The 23,259-nt window shown below is 39.2% G+C and overlaps 2 protein-coding genes across 2 annotated transcripts in view; one reads left to right on the plus strand and one right to left on the minus strand.

Annotated features, from left to right (window-relative positions):
• Positions 1–733: 733 nt before the first annotated feature.
• On the minus strand, positions 734–6,314 carry LOC140227357 (uncharacterized). The gene is made up of 4 exons (XM_072307770.1): positions 6,276–6,314; positions 4,471–4,560; positions 2,950–3,046; positions 734–1,580 (listed from the first exon to the last, which is right to left on the minus strand). Exons 1-4 carry the CDS (start codon positions 6,304–6,306, stop codon positions 1,028–1,030), a joined length of 771 nt encoding a protein of 256 aa, XP_072163871.1. The 5' UTR covers positions 6,307–6,314; the 3' UTR covers positions 734–1,027.
• A 95-nt stretch (positions 6,315–6,409) lies between these two features.
• Positions 6,410–23,259, plus strand: part of LOC140227359 (protein HIRA-like) — a 34,603-nt gene continuing 17,753 nt past the window's right edge. Inside the window, 13 exon segments of the mRNA XM_072307771.1 lie at positions 6,410–6,545; positions 10,665–10,727; positions 11,215–11,325; positions 12,050–12,140; positions 14,246–14,331; positions 15,565–15,660; positions 16,652–16,734; positions 17,446–17,523; positions 18,325–18,492; positions 18,969–19,019; positions 19,801–19,857; positions 21,313–21,383; positions 22,080–22,185. Of these exon segments, the coding sequence (XP_072163872.1) occupies positions 6,509–6,545; positions 10,665–10,727; positions 11,215–11,325; positions 12,050–12,140; positions 14,246–14,331; positions 15,565–15,660; positions 16,652–16,734; positions 17,446–17,523; positions 18,325–18,492; positions 18,969–19,019; positions 19,801–19,857; positions 21,313–21,383; positions 22,080–22,185 (1,098 nt within the window). The 5' untranslated portion in view covers positions 6,410–6,508.

The following is a 23,259-nucleotide window of genomic DNA, read 5'->3' on the forward strand; positions in this document are numbered from 1 at the left end:
TGTCTGACCCATCTTTGCCTTGATAGTGATCACATGGCAGTTGATAAGCAGGTCATAGACTTTTGGACATTTGAAGCACCCCTCATCTTTGTTGAGAGATAAATAGTGTGGCGAGATCAAAAGTTTAACACTGATTTGGCATCTCTTGATCAGTTTAGTCAAATTCAGGAAAAAGCTAAGTAGCAAAAAAAGCTGCTGAAAACTGCTTATCCAATAGGGGTGAGCTAATGGAGTAAATGGAGTCAAAATGGGTCTGTGCTTTTGATCCTAGCAGAATCTTTGTCAGAGGCAAAAAAATATATATATATACCCGGTATTTTTTATTTTTTATTTTTAAAGAAAATCATTTTTGGAAAAGATTCTGCTAGGATCGAAAGCCTCTAGGCCCCTTTTGACTCCCCCAAAATGAGTAAATGGATAAATGATGCACCACGCGTTACCCCGGGGTACCATAGTACCCCGGATTACCGCGTTGTGTAGCGCCACCTCACGTCCATTCGAGAACAGTCAGAGAAAAAATGCATGCACTGTGTGCGTGTACATAGTCCTTCCCATGCCACTGCATGTTATACTATGCGTGCATGAAAGCTGCGATACCACTACCGTGTGCTTTAGTGTAGTGCAGTGCAGTGGCTAGCGCGCGCTAGCTCCAGCACTAAAATAATTTTCTTTTTTTGGCACCCAGGGTACAACCTTTTTAAAAAAATATATAATTCAACAAAATGGCTGATTTTTATTTGGTACCCCGGGATACCATTTATGTCATCAAATATGAAATTATCTTGTGAAGAGGGAAAGAAATATATGGGGAGATTTTAGTGAATTCAGCTGTCAGACGACAAAAACTTTTGAAAATGAAGCCAGTCGTTTCCTGAGATTCTACCGTAAATACCAATGCTCCTCGGAGTGATGTTCCTTTCTATCTGAAGGAAGCTGTTTCGACATCATAGGCTGGTCACACTTTAAATCCTTGGGATTCAGACCACATAAAAGGTGTCTGCTTCTGATGTGGTATAATTTCAATAGTTTACTTCAAAGTTTGTGGTGCAGGAGGTCCATGTTGTGGAGCCTTCTGCTCCTGCTGTGCCTGTCTTATTGCTGCTATCATGTGCTGCTGCTGCTGTTGCTGTGGTTGCGGTTGCTGCTGTTGTGTGTGAGATTGCTGCTGCTGCTGCTGTTGCTGCTGTTGTTGTTGCTGCTGTTGTTGCTGCTGCTGCTGTGGTTGTTGCTGCTGATGTTGTGAGTGGTGCTGAGGGGGCAGAGGTGCCTGCATCAGGCCCGCCCCGCTGGCCTGGGCCGGTGCCGCACCTGGTGCCCCGCCTGCTGCACCTGTTGCCCCTGCCCCTGCCCCTGCCCCGCCCTGCTGTTGTGGTTGCTGTTGTTGTTGCTGCTGTTGTTGTTGTTGCTGTTGTTGTTGGCTCTCCAGGTGTGACTGCTGCAGTCGCATCCGTCGGCGGGTGTAGTGCTGCCAGTGTAGAAGCTGCTGGTCTTCAATGAACTTGACACACTGGGCGTTGGCTAACTCCCTCCTGAAGTGCTCATACTGCAGGAGTTCCAGGAAGTGAAGACACTGGGGAAACCTAAGGAACATAAAGACACAAGCGTACACTATTTTATCTTTTGTGATCGGGAATTCTGTAATCTCATTGGTCAATCAACCACCGAATATTTCCCGTATTCCGTGAATGAGGTCATATTGTGTGCATGCGCTAAATCCGCCACTGAATATTTTCCGTATTCCGTGATAATCATATTACAGTATGACATCATGATATCACACAGCTAGCTGTGCGTGTACCAAAGACGCTTAACTGAAAAGATAGGAAAGTGCACGCTAATCCTCTACAAAACAAATGGACAGCGCGCGGTCCTCAAGCGTATTATGCACATCACCTGAGACCACTCAAAGACGCTTGATAAACAACAACAACAACTTCAAAGACAGCGCGTCTCAAGTGATGTGCGTCTTTGCCTGAGACGCGCTGTCTTTGAAGATGTTATCTGGCTATAATGCGCTACTACTACTAGTATCTTATGGCGTGTACGTATGCGCGCATAATCAGCTTGCGAGACATAAGTCAACATGGCTGACAGCCAGCGATTTCAACGTCACTCACGAGAGGAAATCAGCGAGAAGAAGGTTAGCACTTACACTTGTAAAGATAAAATCGTTACCTCCTGCTTGTTCTTACGAAATACGGGAAATATCTACGGTCTGGTGCCATATTCCATTCGGCCTCCGGCCTCATGGAATATGGCACCAGACCGGAGATATTTGCCCATATTTCGTGAACAAGCAGGGGGTAACTAATAGTATTTCATTTCAGGCACATCTTACAATGAGACATCTATCAAGTGATTCTATGTGTATGAAAGCTAATGATACTGCATATAATGACATACTGAAATAAGACACACATTAGTAAACGAATATGCACAAAAGCCGAAAATGTAAGTTACATCTTAAATTGACGATGCCCATGAGTAAGTGATCACGCACGAAAAAAAAAAATAACAAGAAATCTTTGCAAGTTATGATGGTTAAGGCTACAAAAATGTTGGCAGAGCATCAAAGACAGCTTCCTAAAACAACTTCAAGGCTGCACCAGAACAATAATGTGGTGGGGATGTCTCTTTTCCACTTGGCTTTTTGGAACATATTATTGCAAGTTTCAAGAGAAATAAAAGTTTATGTTGAAGATGTATGTTCAAATAAAACATTATGTATTGATTGTCTTCTAGTCCTTAATTCCACATAAATCATATCTGGAATGGAATAAATGCTCAAAACCTAAACATTCCACATACTTTTTGGTTATTATTGGTTATTGGTAGTGGCATAAATTCTCAGTAGTCAATATCAATCTATGCTTGAGCAGCTCATATATTTTACCATAAAACAACAAAAAGCAGCTAGCAGCATTGTTAAAATATGATAAAAAGTCTTACTTGAGATATTTGGCATATATGGGCTCCTTCCAGTATTGTAAGTACTGCAGATAATTGACAAACTTCTTTTCTTTGAAGTACCCTCTTTGAGCAAGAACTGCAAACAAAATGAAAACAAAAGAAAACATGCACAACTGACTAATTTCCAAGCAAGAGAAATGTAATTCATTGGCACATAACTTCCGACTACCGGTATAATACAAAGCTTTTCAGTTCTTTACATGTTTTTGTAAGAGATCATACAGGAACCAATAACAAACTTTTCACTCATTAGCAGTCATGTCTACATATCAATACAAATTTAAACTTTGGCAAATCAACATTTTTTTTTTTCCTTTTAATATGGGTTGCAACTGCAGAGCACAGGAGTTAGGAAAGTATATATTTTGCCCTTCTCAACAGATTTTATGTAAATGATGTACACATGCACATGTAAGATACAAAAGATAAATTATTGGGATGAATAACCTTGTGGCAGATGCAAGACCTCTTCATGCAATATGATTTGACAAGAAATGTATCATGCCACTATGTCTGGCTGCCTCAGAAATCACACTACCATGGATATGTGAGAGCAGGTCACTTGGTCTCTCTCTCTGAACCGTATCATGCCAGGAGAACCTAATCACTTTAGGATGCTATCTTCATTGTAAAGATGTATGTGCAACTCTTGTACATATCAAAGCATTTTAGCTATAAGCTGACATAACCAGAACACACAGTGCATGTTTTGACATCCATAGAGCAAATCAAACTCACTTCACTGTCTAACAAACAAATGCATTTATATGTAGTTTATCCAAGTCATTTTCTACTTTGACAGGGATTTACATCTCCATGAAATTAGTAACGACTGGTGATCTTTTAAAAGTAAGGATATTAATAGCTTCTAGAGTAAACTTATGGTATACACATCATTGTGCACTCCAAGCTGTATATAACATAGTTGTGAGAATGTCATACTATACAAGTCTTTGCAGGAAGTACTGTAAAAGTGGTTTCTTTCGCGTTGGTTTTATTTTCGCGCGTTGAGGTTGAACCATGAATTTAACATCACACGAAATTAACCTCGCAAGGAAATGTTTTGAACTCTCCGCTTGTTACAACGCTACTGCACACATGCATACACGAAGATTCCACGCATTGAGTGTATTGATGGTCAACACACACACAGCGATACCGCGCAATGTAGGTACAAGCATGTTATAAAGTACTCGAGAGACAGGATTTCAGGTAAGCCTGCATTTAATATTAATTTCTACTTAATAAATAAAATAATTGGATTATAGTTTGGGTTTTCATGTGCAAATGAAACAGTTTATGCCGACTGTGAATTCACAGATTTTGCCGACCGCGAATTTAAACACATGCGAAAAAGTCGGCACCGAAGGAAACCGCGAAAGTATCTGTATGCGAAAGAAACCACTTTTACAGTAACCTCTAGAGGTAAACATGTACATAATATTTGATGCTGAATAATGCATGTTGGAAAAAAAAATAAAAACAAAACAAAGCACTCACAGTTGAGGTAATGAGGATTTGCCAGACACTGGACAAATTCCAGTTCCACCTGAAATCGAATTTGCTCCGGATCTTGTAGAGTATCCATTCCTTTGCAGGCAGAGTGAGAGAAGAAACAGACATGAGTGGTTAACACTCTGAAGGACCTCAACAAATCAATAGAAAGTCCATATCTGATACATGCTCATACTGTGACCAAGAATTAGCACTGATGAGATCATGAATCATCAAGGATATTGCTTGGATGCTCTACTCCCAGAATACTGGAATGGTGAATAGTTCATAAGCTCAGATTCATATACTCCTTGTATGTAGCTATCATTTCTTTAACCCATTGAGGACCGGCTGATTTTGCTACAACACACATTTCCCATAGACACCTGCCCGAGTATACTCGGGACTTGTCCTCAACGGGTTAAAATCATACACTTTTATCAATAAAAAGAAAATGCTACTCCTTGTTCAAGCTGAAGTTGACTTAAAAAGACTTGTAAAATCAAATAAACAAAACAGTATAGATCTATATTCTAGTAAAATCAGATATAAAACAAAGAAGTTGTGAATGTTAAATGTGGTGGCATGTTAGGCGACAATTTCAATAATTCCCGATACCAGTATAACAAGTCCATTTTTATAGGGTCAAGATGATGAATAGAAGCTCAACAAGTAGTCCAATCGGTTCCCAATCCCTTCAAAACGGCCAAAAACTTTCCCCTTTCTCCTGGCTTTTAAATACTTAATGTCACTCGACTGTTACATACATGTAACAGTAGGCCTAGACCTAATCTATCTAGATCTCTAATTCATCTAATTCAAGTTCGTATAGATCTAAACGTTTTACTTTGTTCATTGCAATTTAAACCTCACACAGGTTCTAGACTCTATAAAAAAAAAACACACAAGGCAATCAATTCAATCTGGCACAATTCATTAGTTTTTAGTCGTTAGAGCAGAGCAGAGACAGGGTCAGGGTCGGTAGCATGATTGATGATCCAGAACAAGTTAAATACTCTGGGTCACTTTGAATATTAAAGGGATTGTATTTGGGGATTTAGGTTTCCAACGTTTTTCATAAGGATATTTTGTTGTTGTTGAGATAGAGTCTATCGTAATTAGTGAGAAACCTCTTATTATGAAATGTTAACGAGAATATAACTCCAAGACTATGCAAGAGGAATCCAAAGTTTATTGGATAAAAATTGGTTTTGAAATGGCCGAGATATCCAAAACAAAGCGATCCTACTATTAAGGTCGCTTTGTTTTATTTGTCTTTTAATATCTCTGCCATTAATTTCAACACGATTTTCATCACTAAACTTTGAATTCCTCTTAGAATTGTACGCTCTAATTCCTAAAAATATTGCATGATTGAATTGGTTTTTATGAAATTCTAACAGTTAGGCCCCTAAGTAACATTAGGCCTAAATTTTAAATTAAATTTATCTCCCAAAACCTTAAAAGCTGAATCCTCATCTCAACCAATATTATACCATCCCCTTAATTCACAGGTAGACTAGAAGATTCAAGACACCTAAGACTAACGTTATGTGTATGTAGGAAAGGGTTCCAAGATTGTAAACCTTAAAATCAACCTTCAATCATGTCAATTAACGTTAGAGATTTTCACGCACGCATAAATATATAGGTGGGACCGAGGTCTCGACCATGTACGAAAAAGATATCTAAATTTTCACCATCAAATAGCAGCAATTGATCTCGTGCATACCTACAACATTGCAAATACATAATCTATATAGCACAAGACCTTAAAATGGTGAGTGATGTAAAAAAATCTGGACACAAACCTTGATTTTGTTGCTGTGAATTCACGGACATGTCGACAAACGATCTGACAAAAGAAATCACTCAAAAATACTGTAGCGTCCTCTACGTTGAAATAGAGAAAACTTGACAGAAAGTGACGCGGGCCCAAGCATGTTTACAAAATATTTTCAATAATTTTGACGGAATCTGTGGTGAAAATTGATGATAAGATCGTGATATTAAAGCTCCATCAGAGTTCTTGTGAACTGGGAAGATGAAGCTGCTCAAACCACCTTGGGTTAATCATGGAGGTGAGTTGAATACGAGATTTTATCATTAATTGAAACCTTGGCCTTTGCCTGCATTTTATACCCCGAATTCACAGTCCCATTCAGTAAATATGCTGTCCTTACCCTATGCCCTATAGTTAATGCAGCATGCAGACACATTACGCCGGGCGCAGGGGTAGACACAGTACACATGCACTCACTCACACACGCGCACGGCTTGCCTTGACTGGGGGGTGTTTCACAAAGCCGTTCTTAAAGTTAAGAAGGACTTAAGTGCGACTGGTGATCCGTTCTTGTGTGCTGTACTTACCTGAATCTCATTAATTCGGCAGCACAAGAACTGATCACTGTAACTTTAAGAACGGCTTTGACACCTTTGTGAAACACCCCCAGAATAATATTAATAATTAACGATAGGCCCTACTGAAACTGAATGCTCCACAGATCAAAGTGGATGGAGATTGCCTAACAAACATGGCAAATTCACGATCCAACGTCAACTTCATCATGAGCATGGCCATGGCATGGGCATGACATGTATGGTTCTGTTTAATTCTGTTCGTAAGAGGTTTTAAATATTTTCCCCATATTTTCTTTATTTTTAACGTTAGATAGTGTCTAGAGCTGAGATAGTGATACAGTGATAGAACCTCTAGGGAGGCTCTCATCGTTAGATTCTACTTAGCCCGACCAGACCCCGTGCAATGTGCTAAGCTAGCACGGGGTCTGACGGTGTGTGATACACGTATCTACGGAACCCCATACACAGGATACACATATCTACTAAACCCCTCGAACACGGCCACACAACAACAAAACTATTGAAAATTTCTACATTCTTTTCACAAATTTTACGAATCACTCACGTGAATTGAGATACTTGGACTATGAGCATGGTATTTCAGTCCATAGTGAGCCCTCACGCAACATACACTGAGCAAAAAGTCCAATCTTAACCTGGAATGCTGTGATCATCGCGGGGCCATTCAAAATAAACCTTTCCCAGCTTTGAACGATGCAAATTGCACTGCTAGAGTTTGTACGCCCGCGAAGTCGACAGCGCCCTCTTTGCCCAGTGCTGCGCCGACATTTCCAATCATTTCTGCAATTTCTACGATTTCTGCGGCGTACAGGATTAAAAAAGGTGCAGCTTTTGGTAAGTTATAAAATGAGTATATCAATATCAATAGCTGAAAACGGTAGCTAAATTGATAAAGTTTTCACCTTATGTAGTCTTAGTAACAAATATGGTGCAGTAAATTCAAAATTGCGTCGGCGCCCCGGAATACAGAGATTACAGAGTGTCCACACCGTACAGCCCTGTCGCGACTTACACTTGTGTACAGCGACAGGGCTGTGTATAGTTAGATTCTACTGTAACTATAGTATACAATTGTACACAGCCCAGTCGCTGTACGTAGTCGTAGATACGTAGCGACGACAGGGCTGTACAGGCGGGACCACCAACCACGAAGAGAGCTTACAGTGATCGGATTCCGATCGCTTTGAATTTTGATACGTAAGATCATTTTTGTCACCTCAAACTCATCTAATACAATCTTCAATAATGAGACTCTACATCAGTATTCAAATTTACGTTATGAAACTTAAGCCAAAAAAAAAAAATTGTTGCATTGGCGTAACCCGCCCGACCCTAAAAATTCCGCCGACCCCATGTTTTTTTATTATTTTTTTTGCTATCGATATCAAATATCTTGTTGATTGCGATCGCAATCGCACAAACCCGGAAGCGGAAACGGCTCTGGGGATATCGGATGTACGAGGGAGAGATCTAGCGCCTCGCATAAGCCTTCCTTGATCAGTACGTCATCTGTTTCCAACACGGACACGTACTCTAACAAGATTTATTCAGTGTATATGAGCATTCAGACTGCGATGTATTGTGCACAGTTTTGCCATAGGTTTCTTGTGTGGAGAACTTACACGAATCTGTATATGTGGGACTGTATTAGAGATCGCCGTGTGCGATGAAAAGATCGTACATATGGGTCAATTTGCATCTATCTTATCTAAGTCAAAATAGTAAAATATGAAGTGAAAACATTCAGGATAGGGATTTCAACATCTTTAAATTCTGTGAAGGGGTATAATTCCAGTAATATCGGCCTCATAAATGGTTTGTAGAATAGATGAACACAGCACATTCAGTGCAGCAGTTGTAACTGTTTACTGAGCTGAGCACGAGTGTTACACGTAAAATGCAGGTAGCAAAAAAAAAAAATCCGCCCGACCGACCCTATTTGAAAATCTCATGTTACGCCAATGCAACAATTTTTTTTTTTTGGCCTTACCGAAATTGATGATTATGTCCAAACGGTACATCATCTTTCACGCCAGGCCAATTTATGTGATGTGAATGCCCTTTCAAAAGGTCGCCCTGTCGACCGTGCTGCTATCTCAAGCAGCGCACGCATGCATAAGATCTCTCCGCAGCAGACGACATTGGGCAGTACGCCATACGATATAGGTTCTGTAATACGTTCTCAACGCACACGCTGCGCTCGTTGCTCGTTGCTCGTTGCATTTTGAATTCTGCAACGATGAACCCCGATAGTCAAGAATTGCGCCAGAAATTGTCATTTTTTTGTTCCACGGACTTATCGCAAGGGCTCTCTATGGACCCGGTGTGGCGAACAATGTTTCTGTAATACAAGCATGCATTTAACGTGAGTAACGTATTCTGTTTTTAGAAGAAAAGTATACATTTTCATAAGTTTTGTAGTTGTGTTGAGGTTCCCCACTTTGAAGCTGCATGCCTCGCCTGTCAGACGCTGTTTTCGCACAGCGTAGTAACAGCGTCTGGTCGGGCTAATTCTACTGCAGCTCTGCTGTCTAACATTAGACTCTCTAGACACTAGATAGATCTTGTTAGTCTTGATTAACTTATTACTATTAGCAGTTAGATCTATGTTTATTTTAAATTTAGGGGGCGGGGGTGTAGATGCTTAACTATAATCTGTATTCATCAAGTATGACTGAAGTAAACTGAAAGATCCCGTCTCGGCATGCAGCACAAGTATCAAAGTCAAATATTTTTTTTTAAAAGCTTGCGACCATGACCATGCAACACTCAACAGTTTAACACTGATTTCTTTGCATGGTTTGGCACATGATGATGGCAGTATGGTAACATGAGATGTATGTATATGTGTGTGTGTGTGTGTAAACCCATTCCTCCCGCAATTCTCAGAGAGCCTCCAATGACAATGCCCCCAAACAAGATTCTTTTTTCAGGTCGACAGAGAACAGACAGGTTGGTAATCTGCCTGTGTGAAAGCAGTCAGGCGTTACATGTATCCCCTTTTCCATGGTCAACTACAGTTTGTACATGTGCCATCAAACAATGAAAATATCGACTGGATGTGAGGTATAGATAGAGCATGCGCTGATGGGCTCACAAACTCTTTTGTTCTACACAAAAGAGGCACCTGAATAGGGTTAGCGAACAAAAAAAATTCACTGAGCTCAGCTGTGATCGCAATGTACATCTTCACACAAGTTTTATAGCGAAATAAGTGCATGCAATACATCGGAGAAAAGCAATTGATACTGCGATAGACGCAGTTTTCATACAGAGAGAAAGCTGATATTGACAGAAGAAACTCTAATCTTTCAAAGCCATTTTTCTGGGAAGAACAAAAGTAAACATGAATTTAGGCCTCAAATGCAAGCACTCTAGTCTACATTGTGGGAACCTGGTATCTAGTTCCTGTAAGAAACGGAGGGTTGATATCAGGATGCAGCCCCCCCCCCCCCCCCCCCCCAACCTGTTGCAACCTGTTCAAATGTAACATAGAATCTAGTAGAGAAATTTTCACGGGTTTTTTAATTCATGATAGCCAAAAATATTGAGAAATCTAGAAAATTAATGTAGACTGTCTACTGTGAACATTTCTGCATTTAAGCAGTATTTCCGCAATAACTATAAAACTAGTAATGCCTCTTCTTCTTCTTTTTTTTTTATTTTATTCCCACAGACCCCACAGACAGCTGTGATGATCATCTACAATTAAGATAAATGCCAAAGTGGTTACTTGCTCAGAGGAATGCATGAGAGGATGTCAGCAAAGTTGTACTGTCAAATCTGTCACATCTAATTCTATATTTCTCTTACTGCAGGGAGACCCATCTTTGGGGTCGATGTTCATCCAGATGGAACAAGATTTGCTACAGGAGGACAAGGTACTTCTTTTTCTCTCTTTCAAATCAGTCTTTGCTACGATACACTGAGCAAAAATTGTGCTCAGTATGGTTAATGGCGGCATTGATCTTCATCTTTCATCCAGACAAATACAATATCAACATGTGCTGCCTTGTAACATTGTAAATATTTAATTTAACATTGATGAAATACTAAACCACACATGTAAAGTTAGTATTTGTTTTTCATGGAGGTATTCTTCTTCAATAGTATTTTGAACTTGGGAATCCAAGTGTGTGTCAAATGTACTTCTGTACATTGGTTAGCCACACATGAAAAGTTTTGAATGCGCTATGCAACACTCAGCTGTGGGGATGGGCTCTTATCAAATACATTGTTGGTGACACTTGGCTGAGAAGAAAGAAATTATTTGAAGACTAGAATTATCTGCATATTGTCATCAAAGAAACCATCCTTTTCCCCTTTTTTATCATTGTTTGTCTGTGTTTTTGTTTGTTTTTTGACCAGGTGATGATTCTGGGAGGATCATAATCTGGAACATGGCACCAGTCATGAGTGAAAAGGACGAAAAGGATGAGAACGTTCCCAAACTCCTGTGTCAAATGGATAACCACATTGGTAAGTTACAGTAGAGTGTCGGCTCTGAGGCTCTTTGTTTTTTTCTGGTGTTGGCATCATGACAATTACATTTAGCTTAAGTTCTTCACCAGTACTGAGAGCATGGCACCAGTCATGAGTGAAAAGGACGAAAAGGATGAGAACGTTCCCAAACTCCTGTGTCAAATGGATAACCACATTGGTAAGTTACAGTAGAGTGTCGGCTCTGAGGCTCTTTGTTTTTTTCTGGTGTTGGCATCATGACAATTACATTTAGCTTAAGTTCTTCACCAGTACTGAGAGCAAGTGTAATGTGTGAACCTGAGTTAGCTAAACTAATATGGGTGTATCTGCAAGTAATGCAAGTACAAAAACATGTTCATTGTTTAAACTTGGATGGGTATTAGTTCTTTTGTTGGGGTTGTTCACGATGTTACTTTCATACCTAACTACATTGCCACATGTAACTTGTAATCAGTTGACGTTGTTGTTTCTAGTATAGGTTATTGCTGTCTTCTGGTTTTTATTTTGTGACCATTTCAGTAGTTTAGCACTTTCAATAGATTTCCATAAGTAGGAAGAACAGGAAATTTGACATGCCTGTCTGAGCACAAAGTATTCTTTAGCAGGTAAGAATTGCCTTGCATTTTGATGCCTGCTTTGATCTGTGACTTGAGATTGAAATATTACTTTGGATGTAGTTGGAGTTCATTTGCTGATCTCTGTGAACTTTGACCCCTTACAGCCTGTGTGAACTGTGTGCGGTGGTCAAACAATGGCTACTACTTGGCTTCAGGAGGAGATGACAGACTTGTCATGATCTGGCAGATGATGGGGTATGTGTCATAATAGGAAGCTTTAGGTCTGCTATGCGAACGCTTAGATGACAATTATTCTGTTGGTCGTTCTCCTCTCTTCCTGCGTCCTGTTGCAAAGTAGCTTAAAGCCTGTCGCACACTACGACTCATGACCTTACAACTGACAGACTTTGGATCCGAAATAAATCACAGTATCCTCAGAATAAACACCGCTTATTCATTTCAGATCCAAAGTCTGTCAGTCGTAAGGTCGCGAGTTGTATAGTGTGCGGCGGGCTTAAGTTTTCGAAAAGACACAGCCTACGTGTATAAAAAGTTAGATGGTGCCCCCATACATGTATGGTCATTGCATCATGGAGTTTTTTGCATTGTGAATTAGAGTGGACGCTGAAATGGCTCATAACCAACTTGAGAGCTCAGACGACGCAAGATCCATTCTGATTTTAAGTGATTTTAGGCATGCACAGAACAGGGGGTTTTTTTTTCGTCTATTGTCCGCATTGTGACATGTGTATAGCAAGATATCGGACTGCAAGCAGCTTTGCCATGAATCAAACTCTCTAGATACCCAGTAATGTGGGGATACCATGGAATAGGAAGGCTGTCTCGTTTTGAATATGTTCAAGAATCACTAGAATAAATTTTGTACAGGTTTATCACTGATCTCTATGTGAGTATCCACACAGCTTAAGAATCTTGACTGGAGTGGACCGTTATTGATGAGTGTACTCTTCATTGCACATATTTGCTGACCAGTGCTGTACATGTTTTTTTAATGTACCCTGGTGGGCAGCAAATGAGTCAGACCACCCATTAATCCCTACGCGAACAGGTCTTTAAAGGGTGTGTACAGTTCTGGTCGGGGTGAGGATATAGCGTTTATCGTTTTGCGAGATATTCAGAAACCACTCTATGAGATGTCAAAGAGCATGCAATTCTAAGGGGTATCAAAAGTTTATTTGATGAAAATCGGTTTTGAAATGTCTGAGATATCCAAAAACAAGGTGAAACAAAGAGATCCTAATAAAGGTGGGGCATGTCGCCTCTTATTATTATCACTTTTGGGGATATCTCAGCCATTTGAAAAGCAATTTTCATCAAATAAACGTTGAATCCTTCTTAAAATCACATGCTCTTTCATATTTCATGAGAGGTTTGTCATTATCTCACTTAGGAATGTTCAAAACATGATTCCCCACCTCAACCACTACTGTACAGTCCCTTTAAGTATCAAAGCTGCTGTATGGTAGTAGTGAGAACAGATCTTCATATGATTTTAAAAATGAGTGTGTTAGAGCTCAAGTGGCTATCCTTCTGTAGAGGTATACACCAGATGAATCTATTGTATTTTGTCGTATAGAGAGTAATGGAAGAATTATCAAAGAGCAAATGCCAATGTTTTACTTCAACAAATAATGTATTTCAATCACTATAGTGTATGTTATAATTACAAAAGTATATATGTGCTTATACGCAGATACTCCCATAGAACTTTATGTATCACTTTACAGGGGATGGTTAGTAACTGATCAGTGGGAATGCTGGGGGATGATTGTTCCAATCCTTGTGGGATTCATTTAAGAGTACATTATATATTTATTGTTGTGTGAAAATTATTTGCTTCAGAATGGTCTCATATTCAAGTAATGTGCAGTTTACTGTTTCCAGGTGTAATAGCATGCCTGTACAGTGACGGGGCGATCATGAACATTAAACTGCACATTGCTTGAATATGAGACCATTCTGCAGCATTAATTTTCACACTAGAATAGATATATAACATACTCTTAAATGAATCCTACAAGGATTGGAACAATCATCCCCCAGCATTCTCACTGATTCCCACTGATCAGTTACTAGCCATCCTCTTTAAAACGAGTCAATGAAAATAATCAGAGGAAGGGGCCAAGTAAACATGCACCAAGCAAAACGTGCACCAAGCACAAAAAAAGAATGACAGCTGAAGGAAAGGGAAAAAGGGGTTTTCCCAAGACAAAGTCCAAACAGATGCAGAACATAGTGGAGTGAACGCGACTGCAGTGTGTTTGCAGATATAACCCTGGAAACCCGCATATAGTTGAAAACACCTCTTTAAAATGCTTCTTTACCATGATTGTCCACAGGACGGGGACCTCGTCTGTGTTCGGTTCGACCGTGAGAAACGTGGAGCAGTGGAGGTGTGCCTACACCCTACGGAGTCATGAAGGAGGTGAGCCAGGCATAGGGATAAAGTGATCGACAGATCTTGAATCAATTATCAGAAGAAGATATAATGAGAAAAAAAAAAGATTATAAATACCCACTTAAAAAGGAAGGTAAAAACAATGCATGATTGTATGAAAATGCTGGAAATGGGGAGAAATGCTAAAAAAGCAACATTTGCAGGGTGCATTCCCCCAAACATGATAATACAAATTACATAATTGATTTGCTATTGCATAACACAGTATGTGGAATTGCAAAACTTAATCACACAATCTAATTCAGAAACTTTTTTTTCAAGATGGATGCAGAGGAGATGAAAACATCCATTGCTCCAAAAGATGTCTCCATCAGAATCCAAATACCCTTCTGTGCTTCTCCTCGAAGTTGAAATGTTTAGAATTAGAAAAAGAAAGAAGTTGAATGTTACAGCTAGAGAACAAAGTAATGGTTAGTAATTTGTGCAGAACTTTGCCTGGAAGCAAAGAGATCCATATACTGAGTATGTCTTCTATTGAGGTGAGATGAAAGGTAAAAAGAAATGCTATACCACTTTTGTCAAATTGTTTGATTTTGTTTTTCCAAACATCTTGTTTCTCACAATGGTATTAGCACAGTGAAGGATAAACTGAAGCAAACCATGGTTCTATAATGGCTTTTGTAACCATTTTTCTAGAGAGGGTTTTGTGTGTACACAGGATATGATTTGCTCAAGCTAACAAAACATTGGCCTGGAGTAGAGAGGAAACTATTTGACAATATCTAAGTATCACCTGTTGTGGATTCGCTGCATATTCATGTATGGCTTCCTTCATGTGATGTTCCCTTCATGTGATGCTCCATCAGGGAACATGCACCTTGTCGGGAGACCCATCTAAGCTAGTTTGATCCTGCCTTGATATGAACTGGTTTGAGATGGACTGTGCTAACAAAGTACTGACATGAATATGGGCATGTGGATCTGGTGTGATGATATCTTTCGGTCCTTTATTAGAGCTGACATGTTTGGTCGGACATTATGGTTTGTATATTGCACAATCAGAGAAGAAATTGCTATAGCACAAGTTTTATATCGGGTCTTCATCCATATTTTTATCTAGATCTCACAAGTTTGGAAAACTCTTCATTTTTTTTTCTGCTGATTTCCCAAAGAACTATTAATAGCCTTAGATTTGAAATAAAGAAAAAGAAAATGGAAGTGGTGATGTCCTGTTTTCTTTCTTTTTTATGCCATGTGCAGATATCCTGGATGTGGCATGGTCACCGCATGACCTGTGGCTAGCTTCATGTAGCATCGATAACTCGGTCATCATATGGAATGCCGCCAAATTTGGAGGTAAGGAAGACAAGCTCATCCACTGGCTCTGGGCTTCAGACAGTGAAGCTAGTTATATAGTTGTTGTTGTCTGCATGTAATTTAAAGGCGCATAGTCCCGGTAGTGTAGAGGGCGCTGTTAATGATACTGCCGATCACCGTTAGCATTGATACGAATATTGCCGAAGTTGAGCTGTCATCAAGAGTAGAGTGCGTAGGTGTTACTAAGTAACGTTGCCTTTGTTGTCTTCTCTGCGCATCATGCAGTCTGTAGTAATGCCAGGGTGCGTGCATATGTGCTTCTTATTATGACATCACAAAAGAAGTTTGCTAAAGCTGTCCTACCCCTCAGCCAAATGAGTCAAACTGTGATTGGACCACTGACTACAGTGGATCGGACATCTTCGGACTCAGGGGAAATGGGTCACACCGTAAGCGCGAAAGAGGAGTCGATAGCGTAGGTCTCTAAAGGAAACTTACGCCGTGCGTCCACGTACGCATTTGACTAAACCACCAGGACCACGTGCCTTTAAATGATCATGTCAGAATTCATGATGACAAGTCACACCGTAAGCGCGAAAGAGGAGTCGATAGCGTAGGTCTCTATAGGAAACTTACGCCGTGCGTCCACGTACGCATTTGACTAAACCACCAGGACCACGTGCCTTTAAATGATCATGTCAGAATTCATGATGACAAGCATTATCATCTTTCCCTATTAAACCCCTGAGAGTTTACTTTTTTTCTCTTAAAAGTGTTGCACATATCTGCGCTTTAAATGCCGCTCTTTAAAAGTTATTCTTCAGCATATTTTAGGATATAAACTGAGAAAGATAAACTGAGGCTTTGTAAATTGTTGTTGTGCAGTACAGTACGCCTTTGCTTTAAAAAAGAAAGACAGAAAAGACAGCATTTATTATCATCAGTCCATATACCTAGAAATGCATGATGTTTACTTTGTTTCATAACCACAACCAGTGCTGATATTTCTTTGTCTCAATGCCTTGTTCAGAAATGATAACCGTGCTGAAAGGTCACTCTGGATTGGTCAAAGGTGTTTCATGGGACCCAATTGGGAAATATGTGGCATCACAGGTGAGTTTCATAGAGCATAGGTCACTATGCAGTGTGATTAGTACAATATGAAATGGGTTATCAAGTTGGAATGATATTATGCATTAAAGGTTTAGGGCAGGACAGAAAAGGAAATTCTGTTAACTCTGAAAACAGACTCCACAGCATCATGACTCGTCGGTTGAGAATGAGAAGGCGTTACGTTGCCTCAAACACTATGGGTTAAGTGGCAACTTAATGCCCGTATCATTCTCACCCAACTATCAAACATTTTAGACCTTGACAAGTAGTGTAAAGTCAAAGAGGCAAAGTTTCACTTCAGTTGGATTGAATGAAATGAGCAAGTCAGTGAAGTTTAATGTTTATGAAGTTATTGTAAAACAGTGATATTTAGGTATGCCATGTGTGATAACTAAAGCAAACAAGTGATAATATAAACTGACTGGCAAGTACTTTCCCCAGAGTGTTCAGAATGAATGGTCTGACCATGCACATATTCTTTACTGAAGTATGATTTCAAGCAATGCTATGTGCTTCAGGAGATTCAGTGGGTCTCTCAGGGCTCCAGATATAAATGAGGAAAAGAAAAAACAGAGAGATACCAAGAAGACGTGATCAGAAGAATATGACATAGAAGCAATTCCTTCATTTAAACTATGGAAAGAAATAAGTCTTTCATATTCATCCATAGTACTGACATGCCTTTCTGATGTATTTTTTTCTTTCACAAAGTCTGATGATAAGAGTGTGAGGATTTGGAAGACATCAGACTGGAAGGAGGAGGCAGCGGTCTTCAAACCATTCGCTGAGGTGAGGTCTCCACAGAGAAGCATCAGACAATGTACTGTATACACCATATATTTAGCGAGTCCAAATTTTCGTGAATCGGGACTTCCCGACTATTTTGTGAGTGGTTGAATTCGCGATCGTGGAGTACTATACTGAACGGTGAAATGTAAACGTGTGTGTCACAGTCATATCAGGATCAGAGTCATTATTTTTTCATGTCCTTAATTTCACAAATAGCACCTGACTCACGAAAATAAAATCCTCGCAAAATATTCAGTGTATACAGTAATAAGATGGAACATTCTTTTCTTTCCTTGGCTTCAAAATGTAACCTTGGTGTATCAGGTTAACTCCTATCATCAAGTAGTCTTCTTTTTTTTCGGTATATGACCTAAACGTGTTGCTAGTAACATTATCAAATCACATGCTAACATCCATAAGTTTGTCTTTGTACTTTACAGCAATGAGGTTGATAAAGACTTAGGAAAGAATTACCATGGTACCACATAAATCTTCCTCTTCTGTCTTTTCTTTTTTATGAGGGAGATGGGTGGGATGATGTGCAAAGCAAGAAAATATGTGTCATTTCTAATGTTGATATTAACCCCTTGAGAATTGACTGATTTTGCTTTAACACAAATTTCCCACAGACACCAGCCCGAGTATACTCAGGACTAGTCTTCAACAGGTTAAAGGAGGACACAAAACTTACAATGGCAAATCTGAAAGAAAAAACATTAAAATCACTTCCTTTTTTTAACTGATGCTGCTTTCCATGCAAAGAGTCAACATGACTTTATTACTGTCCCCCCTGCACTACAGTGTGGAGGTACTACCCACGTCCTCCGGCTCTGCTGGTCTCCCGATGGTTTCTACCTGGTGTCCGCCCATGCCATGAACAACCGTGGTCCCACCGCGCAGATCATCGAGAGGGAGGGATGGCAGCCCACCATGGACTTTGTGGGACATCGTAAGGCAGTGACATGTGTGGTAAGGAGCCAAGGGGGTGCGGAGAAAGTTTGGTAGAGGGGGGCAGTTCTGTTGGGTGTGGTCTCAGTGACAACCCTTTGTTGTTGATGGGGAAAAGAACAGACCTTGATAGCTCTAATGATGAGAGAGATGATGCATGTTATTGACTCGCAAAATAAATGCTGCAGGTGTTAAACACATGTATGGCAAAAATCATAATGATGATGATAATGACAGCAAGAAATGACAACAAAGATGATGAATGACAATGCTGCTGGTGCCGATGATGATGATGATGATGATGATGATGATGATGATGATATTGGTATTGATACTTATGGTAGTGGTGCTAGTGCTCATAATGATCATGATAGTAGTGAAAAGTAATAGTGATGGAGATAATAATGGAGATGTCACTGGTAGAAACAGGAAGATGAGATCAACATAAAATGTAAGCAACAAATGAATGTTATCGTAAATTCTTCTCTTCCTAACAGCGTTTTCACAATAGTATTTTCACAAAGCCATCCAAGAAGAGTTCAATAAAGGTGAGGTCTGAATCATATCTCTTTATGTGAACAGACATTTATGGTGAAGATGTATTTCTTACTCTAGGTTAAACTGACAGTTTTTGTGAGTCTTATCTAACCAAGTGAGATATTGATTCCCATGTAACACACCCACTAGATTGTGAGGAATTGCTTTGTTGAAAATGTGTAATGTCAAACGTTCAGATACAATGAAAGGGATCTACTAGTTGTGCATCTGCAGAATTGCACTGCAGTAAGAAAAGTTAGTGTCATGTGATTTATTTTGTCATCATAGCATTTACACTGTTCCTTAGCCTAATAACAAAGTTTAATCAGTTTACATGTGCCCAGATTTACCAGTTAGAACTTGATCTTTGTTGAGTGCTTGTGAGTATATTCAGATTTTGAAATACAATTTATTTATCAAATTGACTTTGATAAATAGAGTAAGATCAAATGAAGACAGTAGTAGAGTTAATAATCGAATGTGGTTTTGACTACTCAATGTTGACTGAAAACACTTGAAACTATAAATTTTTGTAACTACCTCATTTTAAGGTAGGTTTTTTTTTTTTTTCTCATAATACCTCCATCATACCATCTGTTTGAGTCTACTTTATGTGTTAAAGCCAACCAGAACATGGTTTTGCTTTGCATTTTGAAGATTTCAGACCAGTAAAATGGCGGGAGAAAGGAGCATAAATCTGGATTTTCACAAAGATGTGATGAGAGAATAGGTAGATGTGAGGGAAATTGCCTGAGGATTTAAGTTTTGGATATGCACATGTTTGCACTGCAGGCTCACAACTACAGTATCTGTGCCATTGGAAGCAGGGACCGAGCCATATCAATTTGGGTAAGTGTCATTCAGCTTTCAGAATTAGCAGTTTACCCACCCCTAGGATAATTGATATTGTATAATGCTTTTCCTCAGAGGATTTCAAACTTTATCTGTACTTTGTGAAATCTCTGCAAGATATGGTAGCCATCTTTTGCAATCAAGACAGCCTCCTTTTCACCAATTTGTTTGGGAGTAACAGATTTAACCCTATTCTAACTGGGGGGGGGGGGTCAAATTGACCCCCCCCCCTCGACGTTTCGCGCCACGATTCCGCAACGCGCAAAGATTTTGCCGCGTCGTTTCATGACTGTTTTCATTGAAGTCTCCCGCATATTTTGAGACCAAATTTGCGACGTCCGGGTACACCGTTCTGAAGTTATGCAATGTTTTGCATATGCATGTCAACCCGAAAAATGCTCGAATTCATGATTTTGTGTGCAAATCCAATGCAAACTGTGTTTTTTTGTTTAATTGATATAAATTAGATTATTTCAACTTTTAACCATTGAAATAAATCAATTCTAATGTAGATAAGCTTGAAAAAGTGCCTCCAACAAATTTTGGCAAAAAAACAATAGAAAACAAAAGATTTAAAAAACAATAAAATACATAAGAAATTAACAAAACAATAAAAAACAAAAGAAAATGATTTTGATTGCACTATTTTTTTACAAGAAAATTGTTTGATGTGTCTTGAGGAACTCTGACACAAAAATTTAATAATCCTTCAGTCTTTTTGATGGAGTTATAGGTGAAAATATGATTTCATGCGTTAATTTGCATAATTAATTTATTAAAAAATATGAAATCAACATCTTTCTATTGTATGACCATGTAATCTTGTAGTTGACATCCGGCTCTATTTTCAGGCAAAATTTTGCGGCGATCGCGCGATCGGCAGCCGAGATCTGAAGGGGGGGTCAAATTGACCCCCCCCCCCAGTAAAAACTTGGTCTCAAATAGCCCAGTTAGAATAGGGTTAATCAAAACAGCACAAATCAAATCTCATCTTATGACTGCTCCCAGGGTTTCCCTTTGAATACCTACACACTTCATTTCAAATTTTAAATGTGAATGCATTACACAACTAGGACAACTCAAGTAGTGCCTGCCTGCCACTTGTGCAGCAAAGACACGGCAGGAAAAAGAAGGAAAAAAGAATATCATCTGAAAACTGAATCTGTTTATGAAACATTCAGGAGAATTGGGTAACAGATGAAATCAGATTAGAATTAAATGTATGATTGAATAGTGATTAAAAGGGAGCATGAAAAGGGAGCTTCAATGAACTGATTGAAATGCAGTGGAAAGTTGAGCCATGCAGTTTGTGAAAGGACATCAGTGATCTAAGGTGTCTTGTGAGAGAAAATCTATTCATCTTCTCCTCTGTAATGTCTTCTGTAGTTCTGCTGACTATGTTTGACGAGTGTGACTGATGATGGCAAAAATTATGTTGTTTTTACCATCCAGATGACGTCACTGAAGCGTCCACTTGTGGTCATTCACGATCTGTTTTCAAATTCTGTCATGGATGTATCATGGTGAGTTTTTATCAAATCTTTCATACTTTTGTCAGTTTTTTTCTCACAGACATGTCTAACATTCTGCCTTTCTAATTAGATAAGACGAGGATACTTCAGAAGCACCTGCAATATGATTTATGGTGTATATATTTAAGATTTAGAAATATGATTGCAGTTTGATTTGCATGTTCATTGGAAGGTATATATCAGTACTTGATAACAGAATGCAGTACAGCTTGCTGCAAGACAAAATGTATGAATAAGCTATTTACTGCAGGATGCATTTATCCTGTCAAAGTCAGTAGAGTCACATTTCTGTGGCTTGATGTTTATATCTTTTAATATTAATTTTTACAATTCATTTTCTGTTTCTCACAAGATAGAGTAACACTTGTTCATTTGTGTTTGTCTCGGTTACAGAATTTTTGTAGAGCCTCTTCATTGCTAAATTTCTTACTGTTCCCTAAATTACCAACACCTTTAAGAAGATTAAAGTTATTCAAATGCTTTTTCCTCAAATTGGCAGAATTTGTCCATCTATGTATTTTTTATATTTAGCAGATGTAATAAATTTACCCACCTCTATCTAGTCTTTCTGCAAGTGTTGCCAATTCACTGAAATGACAAAGTGATAATCTCTGCAGAAAAAAAAAAAAAATCCCCAAGGAGTTGATTGGTTAATGTTGTCTAACTGGGTCATTGCTGTTACTACAGGTCAAGGTCAGGTGGGGATTTGTTGGCGTGTTCCTGGGACGGCACGGTGGCGTACTGCCAGTTTGGCACGGAGGAGATCGGGAGACAGCTGACAATAGAGGAAAAGGTCTGTCCTTGTGGCTCTCTGTCCCCTTCTTCCTCAGCAGAGTGAAAAAAAAAAAGATGTGACAAACTGACACACCTTCCAGCCTTGAACACAGACTACTCACTTCTGGGAAGTGATGTTCACTACTGTGGAAGTACATTTAAAGAAATTTACAGTGTTAGGCAACTATTACACATTCCACAGGACACTGTGCTTATCTAAACAAAGAAAGAGAGAATGGGAGCCTGCACATATCGGGTGTCATTTGTGTGAATGCATAATGTTTAATTGTTGAAAAAATGTGCCATTCGTATGTTGATAAGATGTATAGTCCTCAAAAATGTCTCACTTGGTCTTAAGATGTTGCTTCTCATCAGTTAGGCAAAAAAAAAAAAAAGGTTGTATTGGCGTAACATGAGATTTTCAAATAGGGTCGGTCGGGCGGACTTTTTTTTTTTTTTTTTTTTTTTTGCTACCTCCATTTTACGTGTATAACTCGTGCTCAGTAAACAGTTACAACTGCTGCACCGTATGTGCTGTGTTCATCTATTCTAAAAATCATTTATGAGGCCGATAATACTCGAATTATACCCCTTCACAGAATTTAAAGACGTTGAAATCCCTATCCTGAATGTTTTCACTTCATATTTTACTATTTTGACTTAGATAAGATAGATGCAAATTGACCCATATGTACGATCTTTTCATCGCACACGGCGATCTCTATTACAGTCCCACATATACAGATTCGTGTAAGTTCTCCACACGAGAAACCTATGGCAAAACTGTGCACAATACATTGCAGTCTGAATGAGTACGCGTCCGTGTACTGTGGGATTGAATGAGTACGCGTCCGTGTTGGAAACAGATGACGTACTGACCAAGCGAGGCTATGCGAGGCGCTATATGCTAGCGAGATCTCTCCCTCGTACATCCGACATCCCCAGAGCCGTTTCAACTTCCGGGTTTTTTGCGATCGCGATCGCAGTCAAGAAGATACTTGATATCGATAGCAAAAAAAAATAACAAAAAAACATAGGGTCGGCGGAATTTTTAGGGTCGGGATGGTTACGCCAATACAACGATTTATTTTTT

This window comes from Diadema setosum, chromosome 4, assembly GCF_964275005.1.
Source record: "Diadema setosum chromosome 4, eeDiaSeto1, whole genome shotgun sequence".
NCBI lineage: Eukaryota > Metazoa > Echinodermata > Echinoidea > Diadematoida > Diadematidae > Diadema > Diadema setosum.